The sequence below is a fragment of the Trichomycterus rosablanca genome, chromosome 10, assembly GCF_030014385.1.
Source record: "Trichomycterus rosablanca isolate fTriRos1 chromosome 10, fTriRos1.hap1, whole genome shotgun sequence".
In the NCBI taxonomy this organism is placed as follows: domain Eukaryota; kingdom Metazoa; phylum Chordata; class Actinopteri; order Siluriformes; family Trichomycteridae; genus Trichomycterus; species Trichomycterus rosablanca.
This window is the reverse complement of record NC_085997.1, coordinates 9,643,128-9,668,150: the sequence shown is the minus strand read 5'-3', so window position 1 is coordinate 9,668,150 and position 25,023 is coordinate 9,643,128. Positions and strand designations below refer to the sequence as shown.

Here is a 25,023-nt window from a genome sequence, read left to right as displayed (position 1 = left end):
CATTATTTGAGATGGCACGATGCATGCTGTTGGGAAGTAACCTCCCAAAGCAGTTGTGGACATATGCAGTGCAAACAGCAGCTCAGATTCGCAACAGGTGTTATAGTAAACGTCTAGAGCAGACACCTTACTGTGTTTTCACAGGGAAAACACCCAACCTGTCTAACATGAAGGTATTCGGATCTGAATGTTATGCATATAAGCAGGACAAAAAGAAGCTGGATGCTAGGTGTGACAAAGGGATCTTTGTCGGCTATGATAAGTATAGCCCAGCTTACAACATCTACTACCCAGAGACAGGGAAAGTCTTAAAACATAGGCTTGTGAAAACAACTACTAAAGGCAGCGCAGATAGCCAGACGCAGACCAGTTATGACATGGAGGATGACGCAGAGAGCTATGGAGATGCAACACCAAAGGTAGTGAGCAAGGGTCAGGGACAGTCTGAAGAGACTAGAGAGCCTAGTGTGGAGACGACTGAGGCAGGTCCAACCCAGGTAGATGGTACAGGGAAAGAGCAGGTAGAACAGAGATATCCTGTGAGGGAGAGAAAGGCCCCAGAATACCTGAAAGAGTACCAATGCAAAGTAGATTGTGATGATGAAACAGAAAATGTGGATTATTTCTACAGAGTGACCTATGGTGTACCTAAAACGTTTAGTGAGGCAAAGAATTCAGAGAAATCCAAATTATGGTATAATGCGATGAAAGAAGAGATGCAATCCTTAACTGAGAATGAAACTTTCACTCTGACACCACTGCCACGGGGCAAACAAGCAGTGGGAGGTCGCTGGGTATATGCAGTGAAAGAAAGCCCAGATGGATCTGAGACTTGTAAAGCCAGATATGTGGCAAAGGGGTACGGTCAGGTGGAAGGGATTGACTATAAAGAGACATTTTCACCCACTGCCAACATGACCTCTGTCCGAACATTGATGCAGGTAGCTGTGCAAGAGGATCTTATCCTTCACCAAATGGATGTAAAGACTGCTTACTTGCATGCTCCCATGGACTGTGAGGTATATATGGAGCAACCGGAAGGTTTTGAAGTTATGTCAAAAACAGGTGAACATCTTGTGTGTAAACTCAACAAGTCATTGTATGGGTTAAAACAGTCCGGTCGCAACTGGAATATGTTATTGCATGATCACCTTACAGGGAATGGTTTTGTGCAAAATGATGCTGACCACTGTGTTTACACCAGAGAATCTGGGAACGAGAAAGTCATACTATTAGTGTGGGTTGATGATTTAATCATAGCGGCTAGTGACAACACCATACTAAGGGGTGTGAAAGAAATGTTGAAGAGAAGCTTTAAGATGAAAGATATGGGTCCACTTAAACACTTCCTAGGTATTGATTTTAACTACAGTGATGGAGAAATAAAAATTACACAAAAGAGACATATGGAGAAAATGTTAGCCAGATTTGGAATGTCTGAATGCAAACCGAGATCCACCCCATCTGAGCAGAAATTACATTTTGATAATGATGGTGATGTAATTGATCCGACAGGTTACAGAGAGATAGTGGGTAGCTTGATATACATCATGACATGTACTAGACCCGATTTGAGTTGGATAGTTAGTAAGCTATCACAACACTTGGCAGAACCAAAGCAACAGCATTGGACGGCTGCGAAACACTTACTGAGGTACTTAAAAGGTACTATGGATCAGGAACTAAGTTACCAGAAATGTGTGAAAAGCTTACAGCTTGAGGGATATAGTGACGCTGATTGGGCAGCTGACAAAAATGACAGGAGAAGCACCACTGGATATTGTTTCAGTTTAACTGAGACTGGTGCAGTAATATCATGGAAGAGCAGGAAGCAGCCAACAGTGGCGCTATCTAGCTGTGAAGCAGAGTACATGGCTCTAGCAGCCGCAACTCAGGAGAGCATGTACCTTGTTCAACTACTGAAAGGGATGGATGGTAGTAATCAGTATTTACCGGTCAAAATCTATGAGGACAACCAGGGGGCGATATTGTTATCCAAAAACCCAGTATGTAGGCAGAGAAGCAAGCATGTGGATATAAAATATCACTTTGTACGGTCTGCACACACAGAAGGGAAAATTAATGTTGTTTACTGTCCTACTGCAGACATGGTAGCTGATGTACTTACCAAACCAGTGTCAAAGGTCAAATTTGAGAAATTCATAGGTTATTTGTTTGGAGAGTAATGAAAGCTGGCAGGTAAAATTAAATGTAATGAAGAATTGAAGTAAAGAAGGTATTTTACTTTTATTTAATTTTTTTTTGTTTTGTTTTCCGCCATACAGTAGAACGAGAGAGCTGTAAACATGTCTTTGAGTGGGAGTGTTAAGCATATCTGTTAGCAGGATAAAGCCATGTTGATCAGCATCCAATCAAGTATGTATGACGTGATGACGTCAGTGCCCAGATATATATCCGCACTATCACCATGTTTTGTTTTCTTCTGGATAATAAACGGCTGACTCGTGCAGTTGAAGTTGCGCCAGCCAAAGTGAAGAAGGTTGTCGAGTGTTTTATCTTAACTAGTCGATAAAGTTGTTTACTGTGTACCCTAAGTAAAACGCGAGTGCTGCTGTGCAGGGATGGCGAATATCCCAACAGGTGTGCAGTCGTATGTGCTTCCTATCGGTGGGGAGTCGGGAAGGGGAAACTCCAGTCACACAGCCACACTAAATGTGCCGTCTCAGGCCGTTTTGGCTTATTTGATCTTCATGTTAATAAAGATACTATAGAAGTGTCCAGGGGGGTCCCAGATGAGTGGAAGGCGAGAAACCAAGTGGCACCTGACGGAACAATTACCAAGGTTTTAGAGGGATTAATATCACTAAGCTATGAATTGGCTGAAAACAGTGCAATTGAGTGTTTTGCTGTTGGTGGTATGTGGTTGTTGTTGTTGTGTGCCTTGCAAAATGACTTTGCTCACCAGGTTTATTGAGATTTCCTTGACCAAGGGGGGTGATCCAAAGTTATAGTACTACCAAGGGCAGAAGACCCCTTTGTTTGGGTCTCATTGACATCTGGAACTGGAGGTTGAATCGGAAGTGGTTTAAAGTGAGGTTGTCTTTTATGTCTTTTATGTCTGTTATGTCTTTTATGTTTAATTGAAAAACTAAAACAAGAGAAAGCATATACATTACTAACACATGAACTGTGTTTAGTGTATTTTTGATTTAGCTCCCACAGATGGTAAAAAAGCGGTATGAGCCAAGCAGTGAGCTCAGGCTGAGAGGATCTGACCATTTTAAATTCTACTGTTCATCCTTTCCAAATTCCTTTGTATGCATTATAATTATCCACATATGCTATTTTAGCTTAGGTTGTTTTTATTCGGGCTTTTGTTTCATAGTCACTAGGTGCTTCTCAGCCCGGTCTCCGTATAACGGGGAGCTGATAGCACTTTTATTTAGCTTAATCTTTAGATTTTTATACTGTATTAGGAAATGAGTGATTCTGTTTATTTGTTTGATTTGTAATTGTCCTAAAGGACAATTAAGGGGGGATGGTTGGGTATTTGATTATCACTATCATTGTTATTCTTGATCATAATCTGTATGTGTATACTTTTGATCATAAAGTATGACAATCAAATTGATAAAGGCTCTTTGAGGGAAGCAGTACATAGTATGTGTGTGTTAAAAAGGAACTGAACTTTAAGCAACCTAATCTTCTGAGAAATGAGCTGAAAAATAAGGAAGTACATCCAGGTGTTTCCTGCTCTGGCTATGCAGAGTGTGTGAGAGACAGTTGAACAGGAAATCACTAGCCTTACATTTCTGCTGCCCGATCCTCTGAGCTTAGAGAAACTGAATGTATAGGAGTAGGAGGTTTTGAAATGGTTTTGCATGCAAGTGTTGTGTTCCAGACAACAGTTGACAGTTGAGGAACACCAAGATGGAGTAACCACAGCACAGATGTTTCCCTGTTCCTCTTTATGAACTGTGAAGCTAACGGCATCAAGATATGACTTTGAGTGGTCAAGAAGAAGACAACACTCACTTCCTCTTTTTCTTAATAAAAAGGCTACACATGCCATAGATAGACACACTTCTGCATGCAGCTGTCTGTGTGCTTGTGTGTCCTGAGCTCAGTAATTACTTTTACCAATTTGTGTTTGAATTCTTAATAAATCGTCATTCTTAACTAATTAGTATTCGTCCTTCTTTCCTGGATAAAAGAACAAAAAATCAGCACGTCCTACAGTCATGCAAGTACATACAGCAGTGTGTGAGTTTACATTTGTGCACATCATAGTAGCAGTTTCTCATTCCTTCCAACAAACTGCAAATGCTTTTGGACATGCATCAATTGCTTCCATACAATTCTCTGCTGTTTCATAACATTATCATTTTCTATGTCATGTCAGTCAAAATGAACTATACTTATGAATGCTGAATAGTCATTCCCTATGAAACTAATAGTCCTCATTTCATTGCTTGAATCATTACATACAAAAATGTTGAACTAGTTGTCAAAATCAGTATGTTGTATGTTCCAATTCAGTTCCAATATGTACTGCAGTATTGTTTACAGTTGTGCACAGCTCTACCCAATGGGTGTTTCTTATGTTTGTTGTAAATAAGTTTGTACTTTGCTTTAGCACAATGCTGTGAAGAAATTAGAATTGCAAAGAGCATATGCAGTAAAAATGTGAAACATACGTATGGAGTGTCTTGTACTCATTTACCTCACTAAATACAGTAATGTGTAACTTAACTGTAGATTTCAAATGGGTGTGCTAATAGTGTATAGTGCTGTCTTGAGCATTTTCAGGTAGTGTCACCATGATCTGACTTTTTTGCATTGCAAAATACTTACAGAGTGAACTGTCATAATGAAAACATGACAAAGCCATTTGACTATCTTGTTCATAAACAATGGTGTCAGGACTTTGATGACACTGACACTTTCATTGACATGAATACTTGCTTTTGAGGAATTACTTTTTGAGCAAGTGACACGCTTTTGCAGGTTATCAACTAGGTTTTGCAGTTTGTACTAATTGTTTTGAGAAATGCACTTACTGTTGTGCAAATGTTAATAGTGATGTGAGAAATGCACCAAAGCAACTGAGAAAACTGTAAAAATAGAAATAAACTAAGGCAGTAAAAAGGCACATAGCAGCAGTCATATAAGGTGCAGAAATTATGCAGTGATTGAAAATACAGCAGCAGTTATTTTAGAGTGCAATTTTAGGGTGCAAATAAGTAAGTGTTTTCCAATGCAAAATAGTCAGATCATGGTGACACTACCTGAATGTAGTGTAATGTAATGAAATGAGGACTATTAGTTTAATAGGGAATGACTATTCAGCATTCATAAGTATAGTTAATTTTGACTGACATGACATAAGCAAATGATAATGTTATAAAACAGCAGAGAATTGTATGGAAGCAATTGATGCATGTCCAAAAGCATTTGCAATTTGTTGGAAGGAATGAGAAACTGCTACTATGATGTGCACAAATGACTAAATCTTGTGGAGGTTGAACTAACAGTTATGAGAATTTTAAATCTGATAAAAAAAATGCACCAAAGCAATTGAGAAAAACTGTAAACTAACCATGTAGTACGGGACATTACCGCTTACCTAATGCAGTAAGAACCAACTCTCCCGAAAAGGGACCTGAACCCTGGACCTCAGATTAAAAGTCTGACGCTCTACCGACTGAGCTATCCGAACACTACAAGCTGTTTTATTCCTCACAAGGATGTGACATAAATTACAAACTTTAACATACGTTGTCCTGTAAAACTTTATACCTGTTACTATATCGACTCTCTTGAAGGCGATTATATAAAGTTTTAGGTGAAAAAACACTTCTGAGTGCTACATACATCAGTTGTATTCCAGAGGTCAGCATGCAATGAAACTTTGCTAGAAACAGACATCGTTTTAGTTTCCAACTGTATCCATTATTCCATCTAGTGGACGATTGAACAGCCTACTACAAGCACAAACAGGGTCTGTCTCCTGCCCGAAGAGAGAATATAAACCTTCGAAGCACAGCATACAAAAAGACAGTGCTATAACCCGGATACGAACCAGGGTTGCTGTGGCCACAATGCAGAGTACTAACCACTATACGATCACGGCCTCCCAGTGCTCAGCCACTGCTTCCATGTAGACTGCAGTCATAGTTCCAACAGAACAAGCTGCTTGAGCTACAGCAACAAGGTGCCAAGAAACTATCAGGCAAAGTTTTGCTCGAGTCCAAACATAAAGACCAATTCCCAGGAGTCCAACCCGGGCTGCTTGGGTGAAAACCAGGAATCCTGATTGCTAGACAATATGGGAAACCGCAAGGCTTAGCACTGGCTGTCAACTTGTTGCCAGCTGAAACATAATCACCCCTGCAGTAATTATCCAATTGGAGGCTCTTACCTATTTGCTTAGTTAAATCCAGTTGGTGACCTTTTTTTGGCCAGGCAATGTATAAACAAGAGTACGTGAGTTTAAACACGTTGCACTCTCACTTTATAATGCAGCATCAACGCTCTGTTAGTACATTACAATTTGGTGGATTCCTTGTGAGGGGAATTAGCTCAAATGGTAGAGAGCTCGCTTGGCATGCGAGAGGTAGTGGGCTCGATGCCCGCATTCTCCAGAAACATTATGATTATTTAAGGGTAACACGTAATATGAAATCCGTTGCGGCGTTGCTTAATGAAACACAGCATCAAAAATTAGGTCAGGATTTAAGTGAGTCTTTAAGGCAATATAAAATATGTAGATATTAATATCTACAACTCAGTGCATTATTAGGCTACACATAAATATAGATTTAAGCGGTCCTCTATTTACTACAGTCTGTTTGAAACAGCTGGACGTACAACTACTCGGGGTAGAGAACATGTTACACATACAGTGTGCTATTATTTCAAGCTGATCAAGTACATGATATTTCACTTAGAAATATCTCACAAAGTACAAATTCTTCATCATTCTAATTAAACCATGTAGTACGGGACATTACCACTTACCTAATGCAGTAAGAAGGAACTCGCCCGAACTGGGACTTGAACCCTGGACCCTCAGATTAAAAGGCTGTTGCTCTACCAAATGAGCTATCTGGACCTTACAAATTGTTTTATTCCTCACAAGAATGTGACATGAATTACAAACTTTAACATACGTTGTCCTGTAAAACTTCAATTAATATAAAATGTTTTATACCTGTTTCGGCTCTCTTGAAGGTGATTATATAAAGTTTTAGGTGAAGTATGTTGCTGCTTACACACACACTTTTTTCCTGTATCAATTGCAAGATTGTTTTTCAGTCATTAAAATGTTATGTGCATTTATATGTGGCAAAATATAAAAATCAATAAAAATCAAATTGAGTTAGCAAAGAACCTTAAATTATACTAAATGGTTCTTCAAGTGGAAACAGTTCTACCAAGAACACCTAAAAGAACCCTTAAGAAACACTTCTTAGTGCTACATACATCAGTTGTATTCCACACAGGTCAGCATGCGATAAAACTTTGCTAGAAACAGACATCGTTTTACTTTCTAACTGTATCCATATTATGTCATCTAGTGGACAATTGAATAGCCTACAACGAGCACAAACAGGGTTTGAGTTCTTAATGAATAATTAAGAATGAATTATTTGGTCAGTCTTAATAAATAATCCAGTCAGTTAAAAACCCAACAAGAAGGCCGTACCTAATACACTCATACCAGAGAAAACACACCCTAACATGCTAGTGCTGTTACAGTGCTAAGAATGGTCCACCCAAAACATTATTTGGTCAGTTGGAGTGCTCATATGGGGCTCCCTTTCAATTGTAAATGTACTGACTGTATTGTAAATGTACTGACTGTAACCCATTTGCTGCACTGTACACTTTGTCATGGTTTACAGCCTAGTGACAAAGTGTACAGTGCAGCAAATGGGTTACAGTCAGTACATTTACAATGCATAATAATGTGAAAAGATTAAGCAGTTTATGCAAATATTAGTCCATGTGGGGCGAGGTGGTATAGTTCATGCCTAAGCTAGTCAGGATGGCCGAGCGGTCTAAGGCGCTGCGTTCAGGTCGCAGTCTCCACTGGAGGCGTGGGTTCAAATCCCACTTCTGACAGCTCATACTTTATACTAATTTAAGTCTTTTACTTTCTACCATACATAATAATGTGAAAAGATACAACAGTTAGTACAAATCTTAGTCCTAGTTAGTCTTATTTTTTTTTATTACAAAAAGCATCCTTTACTCTTTGTAAATTTTAATGTACTAACATAGCGTTGATGCTGCATAGCTTAGGACAGTGGTTCTCAAACTTTTTCTGTCACGCCCCCCTTTGGAAGATGAAAATCTGTCATGCCACCCCCCCGCCCCCCCCATTTTAACTTTGTTGAAATAACTTCAAAGATCATGAATGTTCCTTTTACCTTTATTTCAGTCATTTCTGTTGTACTTGACTTTATCAAACCACATTTGACTGCTCCTTCAATCAGTCTGCTATTTCAAAAATAAAAAAAATGAAATAAAATTTAAAAAAGTTGAATATGTGCCAAAAATCTAATTTGTGAGAGTTTAAGTCTTATCACTGTATTAGTGGCTGTTTTTCTTTTTATCCCTGTCAAATACCTCTCTGTTCTGTAAATCTAGACCAGGAGTGCCCACACTTTCATGGCTTGAGATCTACTGTTTCAGTCTACAGGTCATCATGATCTACTTTTTAAGGTCAGAGAGCAGTTTTTCATTTCATCAATAAGGATGGACCGATATTTAGACTTCATTATTTTCATGTGGGAAGTAGGTTGATCTGAAAAAGCTGTCAAATATGTGGCAGTCAAATATGTAGAAGTTCCAAATTGTCCAGCAGAGACCCTTGACTTCATATAAATGTCAGATTGTAGGTTAAAATTTCTCCAACAGAAAACGTTAAACAGGGTGGGCCATAAGTTGAAACTTGATGTACTTTATCACTCTGCCATTCGGTTTGCGATAAATGCTCCATATAAAACACATCACTGTACCCTTTATTCTACTGTGAACTGGCCATCTTTACACACTCGTCATGCTATTCATTGGTTTATGCTCATATACAAAACCCTGCTTGGTTTGTCTCCTCCCTATTTGTGTCATTTATTGCAAACCTCATCTTCAGTTTATTATACACATGCTGCTCATCGTATTTCTGAAGGTTCCTAAAACGAACACCATTTTTGGTCAGTCATCATTTAAAGTGGCTGCAGCCATAGACTGGAACAAACTGCAAGAAACTCTAAGACTGGATACATGTATTTCTAAGACAACTTTTAAAAAACAAATTACAAATATCTTAAGAGATACATGCAGCTGTATGACAAATTGATTCTTCTTTTATACTGTTGCTGGGTGATTTGACTATGTGTTGTTGTATTGTATTGTGATCATTGTTGTTTGTTTTCAATGTCTTATGTAAATTTGTTTGTATGATTGTTCCTCAAGAGGCTTTGCCTTTTGCCAGGCCGCCATTGTAAATAAGAAGCAGTTCTTAATGACTTGCCTGGTTAAATAAAGGTTAAAAACACATTTCAATTTGTTGCTCTTTATTGAAACTCATTTTTTAGGGTATCTGAAATACAGGGTGGGCCGTAAGTTTCCATACATATGCTTTTTTAAAACATTTTATTTTTTATATTTCAGATACCCTAAAAAAATGCGTTTGAATAAAGAGCAACAAATTGAAATGTGTTTTAAAAGCAATGGCAGTCATGTAGAGCATATTATATAAATAAAAATGTTATAAAAATATATATATTTTTCCTATGTATGGAAACTTATGACCCACCCTGTAGATTAGCGGTGCTTTAGGCGTGAAACAGAAACAGTGGCCACATTTCATGTCAGTCACGCTGACCTGTTTGAATGAGGAACGATGTACCAGCGTGTACTGTGTGTGTGATCGATGTATTAAGCACTCCTGATCTATACTCTCTGTTAGAATGAATACTGACAGACCTGAAAAAAAGTTTTGTTTATGGTCCACCGTAAAAAAAATTCAGAGGTTAAAACATTGGTTCCGTGCTTCATTTCAGTCAGACCTGTCATGCCTCTGCGCCCCCCAGGAGGGGAGCGCCCCCCACTCTTTGAGAAACGCTGGCTTAGGGGTTGATGCTGCATTTTAAGAGGAATGTCGTGAGTTCCAGCTGTTCATCTTTTACGAAGCAGTTTAAGATATACTTTATTTGTCATATATACTGTAAATATACACATATACAGTTGTACAGTACAATGAAATTCTTTCTCCGCATATCCCAGCTTGTTTGGAAGCAGGGGTCAGAGCGCAGGGTCAGCCATCGTACGTCCCTGGAGCAGAGAGTGTTGAGAGCTTTGCTCTACCCACTAGGCTACCACTGTCCCCATTAGAAAGTCACCTACCGCTACTTCAACAAAAAAGTCATTTCAGATAAAACTCCGAGACATTTCAAAATTGAATAATAATAAGTTATTGTGTGTTCGCCAATTAAAAACAAATGAAAATGTATTTAAACAAAACGATATGAGTAAATATAGAGCGTAAATGTCATTGTAACACTTACAGACTGAACTAATTTTTGATGCTGCGTTTCACTGAGCAATGACGCATCGACTTTCGTATTACGTGTTGTCTGTGAATGATCATAATGCTTCTGCACTGGAGAATGCGGGCATCGATCCTGTTACCTCTTGCATTTTAAAGGTGCTGTTGTGAGTTTCAGCTGTTGATCTTTTACAAAGCAGTGCACCAGATAAATAACCATCAAAAAAGTCATTTAAGATAAAACTCTGAGACATTTAAAAATTGGAGAATTATAAGTTATTGTGTGTTTGTGTAATCCAATTAAAATTTGGGCGTAACTAATGTTTTGTTTATGTTCTGGTGGTTTTATGCTGTTTAAAGTAAAGTGTATGTATAGCCCACGTTTGATTTATGTTTAAGCCAATCAGCATGAAGGGTCACAGGTCAGGAAAAGACCGAGAGAAAGTGGGTGGAAAAAGAAGAAAATAGCGTGATGTGAAACAAGTGTCATGTAAGCGGGTAAAACACCTGTTTAGGATTCATTTCTGTTGATGTGTAAAGACAAACGGACAGTGAGTCTTACATTAACATGTTGCAGTCGATTAGTGACATTGTTTATGCTGTATCAGCCGTGAAACTTCGTCTCTTGAGTTTTCACGCATGGACATTGAGGGCAGTACGCTTCCTCAGCAACTGTGACGATTACAGTGGATTTAAAGCATCGGATAAACTCTGGTTGTTTCATCCAAGATCAAAAGAGAAAAGACTGGTGGATTTGTTTCTGTTTTATCCGTGTGAACAAAGAACGTGGACAGCTCCAGCACAACCGACCAAATATACACTATATTGCCAAAAGTATTCGCTCGTCTGCCTTCACATGCATATGAACTTGAGTGACTCCCATTCTTAATCCATAGGGTTTAATATGATGTCGGCCCCCCTTTGCAGCTATAACAGCTTCAACTCTTCTGGGAAGGCTTTCCACAAGGTTTAGGAGTGTGTTTATGGGAATTTTTGACCATTCTTTCAGAAGCGCATTTGTGAAGTCAGACACTGATGTTGGACGAGAAGGCCTGGCTCACAGTCTCCACTCTAATTCATCCCAAAGGTGTTCTATCGGATTGAGGTCAGGACTCTGTGCAGGCCAGTCAAGTTCTTCCACACCAAACTGGCTCATCCATGTCTTTATGGAGCTTGTGCTTTGTGCACTTGTGCGCAGTCATGTTGGAACAGGAAGGGGCCATCCCCAAACTGTTCCCACAAAGTTAGGAGCATGAAATTGTCCAAAATCTCTTGGTGTGCTGAAGCATTAAGAGTTCCTTTCACTGGAACTAAGGGGCCGAGCCCAACTCCTGAGAAACAACCCCACACCATAATCCCCGCTCCACCACACTTTACACTCGGCACAATGCAGTCAGACAGGTACCGTTCTCCTGGCAACCGCCAAAGCCAGACTCGTCCATCGGATCGCCAGACGGAGAAGCGTGATTCGTCACTCACGTCTGTATTAAGTTTCAGGTGATGGAGCGCTGCAGTCACATCAGTTTATAAAACGTCTTGATTTAAAGTAGAACAATTTAGATTCATTCTGATCTCAGTTTTTAGGTCCTAGAGAAAAATAGCGACTTAAAACATAATGATTCCTTCAATGCGCTTCACAGTTTTAAAGACATTTTATTGGTTTTGTTTCAGCTCTTGTCTCATAAACCAGACGGAGAAGGTCGAAGTGTCTTCAGGACTGGACAGGACAGACGAGGTTGTTGACCTGTAAATAGCAGGAACACAAAATAATAAACTGACAGTTAAATAACAATTCAGCACAATCAAGGTCCAATAAAAATTTGTTAAACGTGAGCAGAATTCATTTCCAGACACTCACTGTAGATCGTTGTGGCGACTCAGTGACGTTTTAGGGCTGTGTTCCGTTTCCTGCCAGGTATCAAGGTGCCCACATCTGGTTACTTCTGCCAGTAGGTTAGACTCGTTTCTATAAGACAATAACCCAAAACATACACCCAAATCCATCATTAGTGGTAAATCCATGTTTAAGGAAGAAGAGTTTAGTCTCCAGATTGGAAGCATGTTTGAAATTAGGTGATGTTTATCACTGTGAGATTAATTCTTTATTAAGCTACTTTCTCCAGCGCTCACCTTTCTGATCTGACTTTGTGGTACACTGGTGGTACTGTGATGGTGCACTGGTGGTAATCTGATCGTGCACTGATGGTTCTCTGATCATGCACTGGTGGTACTCTGATCGTGCGCTGATGGTGTTCTGATCGTGCACTGATGGTGTTCTGATCGTGAATTGATGGTGTTCTGATGGTGCACTGATGGTACTGTGATGGTACACTGATGGTGCTGAGGAATTGAGGTGATCTGAACCTCAGCTGAAGTTCTCTGGATCTGGTTCTTGTAGCAGACCTGTGCTGTGGTGCTGTAAATAATCATGTGAGATGAATTTCCATCATGTGTTAATGAGATATCAGGATAATAATGATCTAACAGGTGAAATTGATGAAACGCAGCGTGAAAAACATCTGGATTATTCAGTTGACTGACTTGTCAAGCCAATCCACAAAATATTGCTGATCTCCATCAGTCCTGCTGAGTTTCTCCAACATTACATGGAAGCAAACATCAGTCGCTGATATGCTCACCTATGATCCGTCTGCTAAAACGCTACAGGTGCCTGTAGAATAAAAACACATTTAACGATTAATCACAACACACGTGATCTGAGCTACATGCTAACACAGTCTCTCAGCTAAATCCATTGAGGTCTGTTCCTATCTGTTTGGACTGACCTGGACTTAGTTCTTGAGGCTCTCTGGAAACCAGTGGTGCTCCAGGATCTTCTCGAGGCTGGGCCGCTTCTTTGGATTCTTGCTGAGGCAGCTCCTGATCAGATGACGGCAGGCTGTGGGTGCAGTAATCGGTTTAGATCAAAATCCTGATGGAAACTGTGTGTACACGGGTCTAAATGTGAACGTCCTGCATCTTCTTACCCTTAGACACACCAGGTTTGAACTTCAGGTGTCCAGCAGTGATCTCCCTCTCGTTCCAGAACGGCATCTCTCCACACACTAAAACGAACAGTAAGATCCCCAGACTCCAGACTGTTGCAGTGCAGCCATGATACTTACCTCGCTTGAACCATTCAGGTGGGGCGTATAACAAGGTGCCTGAGTAAAAGTAAGAGAGATCAGTGAGGGTCACACACAGTTTTCATCTGTGTCTCGTAACTACTGACCTCTGAGGTACAATTACCTGAAAATCCCCTGTAGGGGCTCGACTTGAGCAAGTCCCCACACCCAAAATCAATGAGCTTCACTTCTAAACTGTCCAAACACACCAGCAGGTTCCCCTCCTTGATGTCTCGGTGAAGAACCCCGCGATCCTGGCAGTGACGTGCAGCGAGAACCACCTGCCACATGATGATCTGAGCCAGACGTTCAGGAAGGGCGTCGTCTCTGCGGTACTCGAAGAGGTTCATGCAGAGGACGGGTCGCTCCAGGATTAGGACGTAACACTCTGGAGTGTCGAACCATTCCAGAAGCTCTAGGACGTGTTCACAGCGAGGTGGCTTGGACGCCATCAGCCTAAACGCCACCTCTTTTGGGAGGCTGTTCTTCTCTCCAGGCTAAAATATAAGCAGACATGGTTAGAGTGGGATTGGAACCAATAGTCAACAGGCCTAGTGACATGATAGATAGACAGACAGACAGACAGATAGGCAGACAGACAAACAGAAAGATAGATAGATAGATAGATAGACAGACAGATAGACAGACAGACATAGATAAATAGATAGACAGACAAACAGATAGATAGATAGATAGATAGATAGATAGATAGATAGATAGATAGATAGATAGACGGACGGACGGACGGACGGACGGACGGACGGACGGACAGACAGATAGATGTATTGTGGGCTATTGTAGTCTAGTGGTTAAGGTTTTGGACTAATAATCAAAAGGTCGCTGGTCCAAGCCCCATCACTGCCACGTAGCCACTGCTGGGCCCTTGAGTAAGGCCCCTAACCCTCAATAGTTCAGACTGTATTCTGTCACTGTACTGTAAGTCACTTTGGATAAAAGCGTCTGCTAAGTGCTGTAAATGTAATCTGTATCTAGAGCCTGACTCAGTAAGGTGTGTTAGTTAATGTTAGAAAAGTTTATGGACACCTAGTTTTTGTCAACATTTGGTTTTTTATCTGGATGATGTTGCATCTCTGCAGTATTTCACAAGTGTAAAAATGTTCCTTACGATGGTGATGAGTTCGTCGATGGTGATGAGTTCGTCGCAGGTTGTCTTCAGCACAATCTTCACAGCGACCTGTTAAAACATGCAGAACATCATGAACAAAATCATAAAGGAATATTACGGGAACAGACTTTACAGCTCGACCAACCGTAACCGAGAGGCTGAAAAGAAGCGCTCGCTTTTTAACTACAGGTTTGATGAGATGTAAAGTCGTTGTGTACGTTGAAAGTGAAGCAACTTGTAATGATGAACGTGTCTTGTGTGGCACTGAGCAGAGCCGAGTAAATATTTTACCTCTTGTCCATCAGTCTTCCGGAGTCCTGCGAAGACCGAACCACAGCCGCCTTTCCCCAAGAGCTTTCCCACTCGGTACCGTCTATCAAAGTCCTCTGTAAAACAGGGTATGTTTTTAATCTGATATAAAGTTTACTTTTCTCAGTTATTAATGAAGCAGTAGAGAAGATTCGTTCTATAAAAGCTGTGAGGCTGGACAGAACTTTAGAAGATCCTACGTAAACTTTAGAACGCCACGTCATTTTATGTGGTCCGCGTGAGCTTAAAAGACGTCTGGCTGACCTGTGTGGATGGAGTAGCTGGAGAACGTGCTCAGTTCCTGCTCCAGGCTTTCTCTGATATGTGGCGTCCGTCCGACTCTAGCTCCGGCAATCTCGACTTAAAAGAGGTATTTTGTGTTAGTGTTATCACTTTACATCTTACACACAATCACAGAGTAAATCTTTATTAGAAATGAGTTCTAAATCAAACCTGAACTGGATCCTTCACTCAAAACTTCAATCTATTACATTTAATATAAAATACATTTAATAAAAACGCTTCTAGTGGTCGTGCTGTATCGTACTCACCACTGTGCAGTAGAGACGCATCGGAGAAGGAATCGTACTCGGCAGCAGGTTCGAGTACAATCTCGCCAACAGTAGAGAAGATTCGTTCTATAAAAGCTGTGAATCTGGTCAGAACTTTAGAAGGAGAGCTGCTCCTCTGGACTGAAGTCTTGCTCTTATCACCAGCTACTGTTTACACAAACGTCATTAAATCACTGTTAGTAACTGATCTCCAACACATCAGATGTAGAACAGCTGTATAGAACACGTGTGTCAATCTTAAATCTGACCGCCATGTCATTTTATGTGGCCCGTGTGAGCTTAAAAGACGTCTGATTGTCTTAAAATACTCTGTAAAAACCTACATAAACTGCATCTCCCACAATGCATGTGGATTTTGTGACCCGCAACATGACCGCATCCCGCCACTAGATGGCGGTGTTTCTACACCAGCATTTAACTGAGGCGGTTTTCCAACAAGTGATGCCGAGAAATATTTACACATAATGCCAAAACTGAAGCAGAAGGAGGACATTTTATGAAAGATGTGAAAGTGAAAATGAGTTTGTGCTTCAGGAAGAGAAAGCGGTACGGTCTCTTGTGTTATGAGGCGTGTCTGTGGTAAAGGAGGACAATATAAATGTAGACATACGTTATAAATATACAGGATAAATTTGTCTCACATTTTAACACCAAACACAGAATTTATCCTCCAAGAAAAACAACAAACTGTCCAAGAATTAAAAGGCAGAGAGCAATGGGCAGTTGTAGCCTAGTGGTTAAGGTACTGGACTAGTAATCAGAAGGTTGCTGGTTTGAATCCCACCAATGCCAGGATGCTGCTGTTGGGCCCTTGAGCAAGACCCTTAACCCTCAATTGCTCAGACTGTATACTGTCCCAGTACTGTAAGTCGCTTTGGATAAAAGCGTCTAATAAATGCCAATAATGTAAATGTAAATGCAGTCACAGCAGGATACGTTACAATCGGCACTTTGAGGGCCACCATGATGCTGATGTGGCCCTCGGTGAAAATGAGTTTGACACCCCGGTATAGAGCTTTACAGAGACATGAATTATAAACGTTTTATTATTAAATCACACCAGTTCACCCAGTGAGTGGAAACACTTCAAGCTTCCTTCAGTCCTCATGTTGTGCTGCATGATTGTGTGTTGTGGCCTGGATGCCGGTATGTTTAGACCTCAGGTACAGACTAACTGAGATTTAGATTTGAGATGTTTACTCTCTTTTAGTATTCTTAAACTAAATACCAGCTAAAATTCATCCACACCATAAAATAAAATCTATCGACGTCATAAAATGAACTAAAAGAGATGAAATGACAGTGTTTAGAAGGTGAGCGCTGGATTGTGAGACGTCATTTTCTGACATTTATTTTCTTTTTCTCTGCATTTAAATGTAAAAGAATCTTAGCGAAACAGTCATGATTGGACGTTTTGACTCTATACGATCTGTAAAGTGTTAGTGATGCTCTAAAGAGGTTTATGAGAGTAAAACAGAATTAAAAGAGAGTCACCTCGGCCTCGGAGTCGTCTCTTCTGTTATCATCAGTTTTAACGACGATGTTCTGAATAGTTCTGATCCAGGCCTCTCTTCTCTCCTCTGAATCAGCCTGTAATACACATTTCCTACACACACACACACACACACGTGTAAACATGTACACAACACGTGCTTTATCATAAATATAGAATTATAATGAATGTTCATGGCTGATGGTGAACTCGACTCACTTTGTAGGTGAAACCACCTTAAAGCAGAAACGGCATCCGATGCTCTTATAGTGTTCAGCCGTGCACAGACGTAGATCCTCCATCACCACAGTGGGGTTCTGCTGGGGGGCAAATACTTTATCAAACATCTTCTCCAAATACCATTTTAAATCAAAGCACAAGCAAAACGACTCAAACTTTAGCAAACGAGTCCTTACAAGTGATTCTTTAGAATCAGTTTGAGTAATTTCTCCTTTTTTATTTATTTATTTATTAGGATTTTAACGTCATGTTTTACACACTTTGGTTCCATTAATGACAGAAACGGTAGTTACCGTGCCGCCCCCTTTTTTATATATACAGCGGTACCTTGTAACTCACCATTTCCCTTAAACTCAACATGTTCAGTTTGTTTTAAAAAAAATTATTTATTTAATTTTAAATGAACAATAAACAGCCGCTTTGTTCAGCAGTAAAACCTCATCAGCGTGTGAATCTGAGCTGAATCTGCATTAGTGTGAAATAAGCATCAGATCCAGTGTTACAGCTCCACATGTATCTGTGTTTATCTGGATTTTCCTTCCTGTTTCACTTTTAAACTTGTGTTACAGCTCGAGCTTCTGAGAAATGGTGAGAATCAGAGTCTAAAACGCTTCTGGTTCAAAATAAAGCTTAACGTGGTTTAATGTAGTAAAAGAAGGAGACAGGAGCGTCAAGTTTTGTGCACCGCCGTCACACTTCATAGGAAATAACGGCACAGTGGCGCAAAAGCGGTTTTGTCACTTCTCATGTGAATGCGCCGGTGCTGAAGGGAATACGGTATTCCAACATCAAGCATCTCCAGCATAAAGTAGCATCATAAAACTACGTGTATATATATATATATATATATATATATATATATATATATATATAATATATATATATATATATATATATATATATATATATATATATATATATATATATATATATATATATATAAATATATATATATATATATAAATATATATATATATATATATAAACTTATGGGTGGATCTTAAAGCCTCACAAAACACAGCTTTATGAATTTAGAGGCAGGACAAAGACAGCACTTACCAGAACAATGCCTTTTAGTGCGTGTGCGTTGCGAAAAGAATGAGGAACCTAAGAAAATATATTTTAATCAATAAGGTAAACTCAGTACATGCCCTCAGTTAATTAAAAGACCACAAACAAATAAAGATGCAACAGACTTATTTTCTGTAATAGCTTACAATGTTGGACATAACGGCAATATTTAAACAAAACTTAGACTCAACTTATATTATAGGCTAATTGTGTAATATTTTTGTAAGCAAAATCCTCAAAACGATGCATAAAGTACAGAGCCACAATATTACCATACAGCCGTTTATAAAATATGGGATTTTTTCCCGTTATAATGCTGATTGACGGTTTAGCTGCGAGTAGGCCTACACTGAAGCACTGTTCTCATCTAAGAAACGTTCATATTTAACCAGCGAATGTTAATGTTGGTTATACTAGTGGGAATGTTGCCTACTCGAACACGAACATAAATTAATTTGACTTACTTTTTCGATTAGTGTTGATGACAACGTGTCGCCACCTAATCATTCACAGTTCTGGCGGTAAACGACTTGTTATTTGACGAAAGTTAAAATTCAGTTAATTTGTGCAATACCGCCACTTTCTGCTCCGGAGTGCAGAATGACACTGACCGGCGTCTTCAAACATATTTAGTTCCGGTTGTGTCCAAACGCAATTAAATTGATTTCACTTTTCAATGTAATTATTTAAACCATCGTGAAATAAATGTCTACATTTAGTATTCACCATAATATGTAGTCTACGTGATTAAATCATGTTCACCAAACGGAATATTATCTAATTGTTGCATGTACGTGTTTTATTATTTTAAATTTAAAAACCTTCTCTTTTTCAGTTATAACTGGAGCTACGGTTTAAATTTAAATTACACAATGTTACAACAGGACTTAAGACGCGACTGAAATGGTTTAAAATGAAGTTTTATATCGAATACTAAGTCCAAACTAAAAACGTAATGCTGTTATTCATTTAAAATTACCAGAATCACTTACCAAACAGACCGACATCACATGAAACTAAATTTTGAAAATATAATATATTTTAAGAATACACATGAAAATATTTTGAATAAAACAGCTATTACAGCTCAAAATGTAACAAAATGATCAAACTAAATACTCACCGGATTGATTTCTGAAGAGGAAAAATGGCGCTGCTGAAGTGGAAAAAGTTCAGACAGCCTCGAATGTCCCGGATGAAGAAAGTGGACGCACGTTGAGATAACTCAGAAATATTGCATTGACCGAAAATGAATTTATTAAGTAAATCGGTGATTCATCATTTTTTACTGCTGCTATGTGCCTTTTTACTGCCTTAGTTTATTTCTATTTTTACAGTTTTCTCAGTCGCTTTGGTGCATTTCTCACATCACTATTAACATTTGCACAACAGTAAGTGCATTTCTCAAAACAATTAGTACAAACTGCAAAACCTAGTTGATAACCTGCAAAACCTGCATTTGAAATCTACAGTTAAGTTACACATTACTGTATTTAGTGAAGTAAATGAGTACAATACGTATGTTTCACATTTTTACTGCATATGCTCTTTGCAATTCTAATTTCTTCACAGCATTGTGCTAAAGCAAAGTACAAACTTATTTACAACAAACATAAGAAACACTTTTTGGGTAGAGCTGTGCACAACTGTAAACAATATTGCAGTACATATTGGAACTGAATTGGAACATACAACATACTGATTTTGACAACTAGTTCAACATTTTTGTATGTAATGATTCAAGCAATGAAATGAGGACTTTTAGTTTCATGAGGAATGACTATTCAGCATTCATAAGTATAGTTCATTTTGACTGACATGACATAGAAAATGATAATGTTATAAAACAGCAGAGAATTGTATGAAAGCAATTGATGCATGTCCAAAAAGTTCTTAAAACTTTAAAAAAAAAGTTCTGGAAAGTTCTTAAAACCACACGTTTATTTCTGTATCTAGATGTGTATATGTTTATTTTGTAAATACATGTGTATATATATGTCTGTGTGTACATACATGTACCGTCAAGGAGATGCTCAAAAAATTTCGTTGTGCACTGTGCAATGACAATAAAGGCATTCTATTCTATTCTATTCTATTCTATTCTATTCAAAAGCATTTGCAGTTTGTTGGAAGGAATGAGAAACTGCTACTATGATGTGCACAAATGTAAACTCACACACTGCTGTATGTGCTTGCATGACTGTAGGACGAGTTCTCAGTGCATTACCGTAATATCCATAAAATGTGTCCTTGCGATTTCAGTGCAGAAAAGTTTGTGTAGAGACTGCAGCAGCGGATACTGTGTTTGTTTAGAAATTGTGGTCATACTTTTTTCAACAAGGTAAGTTTATTAAAATAAACGTTTTTTTGTATATTAGCTTCTGGATATTTTCGGATGCTACGGACAAAACTGTGTTGTACTGCTATGATGATACGACTATGTTCCAAACCCTTTTAGACTCTTCCACCACCGTTAGCGCTTCTCTCAGTTAGTTCAGCTCATTAAATATATTATCCACAGTATCGCTTACTTTTACAAACCCAATTTCAAGGTTTAGACAGAAGGGAAAATGTCAATGTAAATAAACAGCAGTTTGTAAAAGATGTTATTTATATTCTAGCATACAAACATACATCGCTCCAAAATATGAATGAACGCTTCAGCCAGGGTTGCCAGATTGCGCATTTAAAAGCCTCCCAAAATGCATGGAAAACCGCCCAACATACTCACGAAAAACAGCCGATAATCAGCGCCTAAACAATATTAAACCAGTTAAACATGATCTATTACTGCTGATATCTCACAAATCAGTGATTATAAATTATTAATGGCATTTGAAATAATAAAAAAATAAGACTAAGAAGTCTTAAGGGTTTTTTGTGTTCTTGCTAGAACTGTTTCTACTTGAAGAACTCTTTAGTGTAATTCAAGGTTCTTTGCTAACTGAATTAGATTTTTAGGGATTTTTTTCTCTTGCCACATATAAATGCACATAACATTTAAGGACTGGAAAACAATCGTGCAATTGATACAGGGAAAAGGGAAAAAGGTGAAAGAAAGGAATCTGTTTGTAATCTACCTTCAAAATTCTCCTCCAGAGATGTTTTTTTTGTGTGTGTAAGCAGCGACATACTTCACCTAAAACTTTATATAATCACCTTCAAGAGAGCCGAAACAGAAATAAAAACATTTTATATTAATTGAAGTTCTACAGGACAACATATGTTAAAGTTTGTAATTTAAGTCACATGCTTGTGGGGATTAAAGCAGGTTGCAGAGCCCGGATAGCTCCGTCGGTAGAGCATCAGACTTTTAATCTGAGTATCCAGGGTTCAAGTCCCTGTTCGGGTGAGTTGCGTCTTACTGCATTAGGTAAGCGGTAATTTCCAGCATTTAACCAGCCACAGCGAAGAACTGTTGGAGTAGCGACTAATCTTAACCCATCAGATACACAACCGTTCTTTTGTTACAGTAAGCTTGCAAGCAGAGCAACAAGACGGTCAGTATTTAAGGGCTTCCTTTCTTACAACATTTCTTCTGCTAAACCATCGTGCTGTATGCTTAATTTAAGACTCCGTGGTGCATCGGTGTGTTTGAGCTTGTTTAAAAGCTCATTGGCTTTAGAACGTATGCTGTTTTCACAGTGTCTGCATTCCATTTTAGGTATAAACACAGTTATTGGGTGAGTAAAAGTTTTTTTTTTTATTATGCTTTCTATTATATCATAGTTGCATGTAGTCGGAGTGATGCTAGAGATAACAGCAACGATACAAAGGTACACCAAGTTAAGGTTTGTGTGCACAGTGCGGTCGAACTGTTTCATGTTACATAAAAAAAAAAGTTAAGAAAGGTTGTGGGTCGAAAAGGGCCAATCGCGTGTGCCACACTTGGGATTGTGATTGAGTATACGTTGCATTGGGTGGGTAAACATGGAGCCTGCGTTGAAAAGCATGAGTTGGCAGCGGTGGGATTCGAACCCACGCCCCCGAAGAGACTGGAGCCTTAATCCAGCGCCTTAGACCGCTCGGCCATGCTACCACTGGTTAAGGAGTAGATTGAAACAAGCAACTATGTATGCAATTTCTACCTGCATTTTCCAATAGAAGTCAAATCGCCACACTTGTGATGGAGCACAATCTACACCAAACTGGTAAACATCATGAGTTGGTGATGAACTTTCTTCTTCAGACTGGTTTTTAAATGAAAGTCAAAGAGACGGTAGGAGCCCAGATATCTCAATCGGTAGAGCATCAGACTTTTAATCTGAGGGTCCAGGGTTCAAGTCCCTGTTCGGGCGAGTTGCTTCTTACTGCATTAGGTAAGCGGTAATGTCCCATACTACATGCTTAGTTTAGAATGATGAAGAATTTGTACTTTGTGAGATATTTCTATGTAAAATTGCATGTACTTGATAAGCTTGAAATAATTGCGCACTGCATGTGACAATGTCTATTGTAAAAAGCGCTATATAAATAAAGTTGACTTGACATGTGTAACATGTTCTCCACACCAACTAGTTGTTTTAAACAGACTGTGGCAGCAGTGTTTTGGTGTTCTTGCTGGAACTGTTCTACAGGACAACTTATGTTAAAGTTTGTAATTCAAGTCACATCCTTGTGAGGGTTAAAGCTATTTGCAGAGCCCGGGTAGCTCAGTCGGTAGAGCATCAGACTTTTAATCTGAGGGTCCAGGGTTCAAGTTCCTGTTTGGGCGAGTTGTTTATTACTGCATTAGGTGAGCGGTAATGTCCCGTACAACATGGTTTAATTAGAAAGTTGAAGTATTTGTACTTTGTGAGATATTATTAAGTGAAATAGCATGTACTTGATAAGCTTGAAATAATAGCACACTGTATGTGTAACATGTTCTCCACACCAACTAGTTGTTTCAAACAGACTGTAGTAAATAGAGGACCGTTTAAATCTATATTTATGTGCAAAATTAATGTTTTCTTGTATAATAAAATCATTATGCTTATTTAGCTTTAATTAGCTTTAATTATTAAACAGTTAATAAGATAGTGATGGTGAAACTAATAACCTGTTATTACCATCACTAAGTGTTTTTACCATCACAACAAGTTATGTGTTGGTAATGACATGTTGAGGTAATGACAGTTTTTACTTAGGGAAAAAATGAGGGGCGATGTACCAGCATGCACTGTGAGATCGACTGGTAGATCGTGATCGACGTATTGGGCACCCCTAATGTAAAACAACTGTACTTTTGGTAACCCCTTTTGGAGTCTTTCCAAGAAATTGCTCCTGATAACTTTTATTGTTTATGGAAACACAACATTTCCATCACAGATCTGCTTCAAACTTAGGGAGATCTGCTGTCAGAACTCGGACACAGTCTCTATGTTCAAGTCTAGATTGAAAACATGTTTATTTACTCAGGCTGTTGATTGGTCTTTTCTAAACTAAACAAGCAAACCTAGTTATGCTGTAATAGTTAGGGGTGCTGGAGTCTAATCCTGTAAAACTCTCTGATATTTTATTCTTAATGATTTCACATTGTAACAACATCATCTGTTGTTTTAACCCGAGGAGGCTCTGACGGAAACCTGTTCTTCCTCTTGAGGTTAAAGACTGCAAGTCGAGACTGCAGTGCCAACAATGCTGCTCCTACTAGATGTGACAGGCACCTGGCGTGTTTGCACCAAAAATGTCCAGAACGTACAACAGACTTTATCACAGACTGGACTGAACAATGAAGAACTCAACTGAAGAATACAATCTTCAGTTGCCATCCTGATTAGCTGGGGTGACATTGATACCACTTTCGCCTCACACCAACTAAGATTTGTACAAACTGCTAAATCTTTTCACATTATTATGTATGGTAGAGGGTTAAAGATGTAAATTTGTATAAAGCATGAGCTATCAGAAGTGGGATTTGAACCCATCCCTACAGGGAAGACTGCATACTGTGCCTTAGACTGCTAAACCATCCTGTCTAACTTGGACACTGTTGACGCCACTCCCGCCCCACACAAACTAATATTTGTACGAACTCCTGAATATTTACACATTATTATGTATTGTAAATGTACTGACTGTAACCCATTTGCTGCACTGTACACTTTGTCACTAGGCTGTAAACCACATATCAATAGAAAGGGAGCCCCATATGAGATCTCCAACTGATCAAATAATGTTTTTGGGTGGACCATTCTTAGCATTGTAACAGCACTAGCATGTTAGGGTGTGCTTTCTCTGGTATGAGTGTATTAGGTACAGCCTTCTTGCTGGGTTTTTAACTTACTGGATTATTTCCTAAGAACTCAAACCCGGTTTTTGTGGAACGCTTTCTCAGAAGAGTTATAGCTGTTATAGCTGCAAAGGGTGGGCAGACATCATATTAAACCCTTTGGATTAAGAATGGGAGTCACTCAAGTTCACATGCGTGTGAAGGCAGATGAGTAAATACTTTTGGCAAAAAACCTTTTTATATTAATTGAACAACGTATGTTAAAGTTTGTAATTTATGTCACATTCTTGTAGAGCATCAGACTTTTAATCTGAGGGTCCAGGGTTCAAGTCCCTGTTCGGGCGAGTTGTTTCTGCAT

General features: G+C 39.0%; 1 protein-coding gene and 2 non-coding genes across 3 annotated transcripts; 1 reads left to right on the top strand and 2 right to left on the bottom strand.

The window, feature by feature from the left end:
- Positions 1 to 8,005: 8,005 nt before the first annotated feature.
- Positions 8,006 to 8,088, top strand: trnal-cag (transfer RNA leucine (anticodon CAG)). The gene has a single exon. It is a non-coding gene; the product is annotated as a tRNA-Leu (tRNA).
- A 4,061-nt stretch (positions 8,089 to 12,149) lies between these two features.
- Positions 12,150 to 17,487, bottom strand: LOC134322047 (serine/threonine-protein kinase pim-1-like). Its single transcript, XM_063003916.1, has 13 exons — positions 17,360 to 17,487; positions 17,143 to 17,254; positions 15,628 to 15,781; positions 15,341 to 15,436; positions 15,059 to 15,153; positions 14,768 to 14,836; positions 13,766 to 14,138; positions 13,504 to 13,680; positions 13,303 to 13,415; positions 13,156 to 13,187; positions 12,647 to 12,932; positions 12,375 to 12,482; positions 12,150 to 12,260 (listed from the first exon to the last, which is right to left on the bottom strand). Exons 1-9 carry the CDS (start codon positions 17,485 to 17,487, stop codon positions 13,309 to 13,311), a joined length of 1,311 nt encoding a protein of 436 aa, XP_062859986.1. The 3' UTR covers positions 12,150 to 12,260; positions 12,375 to 12,482; positions 12,647 to 12,932; positions 13,156 to 13,187; positions 13,303 to 13,308.
- Positions 17,488 to 22,408: 4,921 nt separating this feature from the next.
- trnal-aag (transfer RNA leucine (anticodon AAG)) lies at positions 22,409 to 22,490 on the bottom strand. The gene has a single exon. It is a non-coding gene; the product is annotated as a tRNA-Leu (tRNA).
- Between the last annotated feature and the right edge of the window lie 2,533 nt (positions 22,491 to 25,023).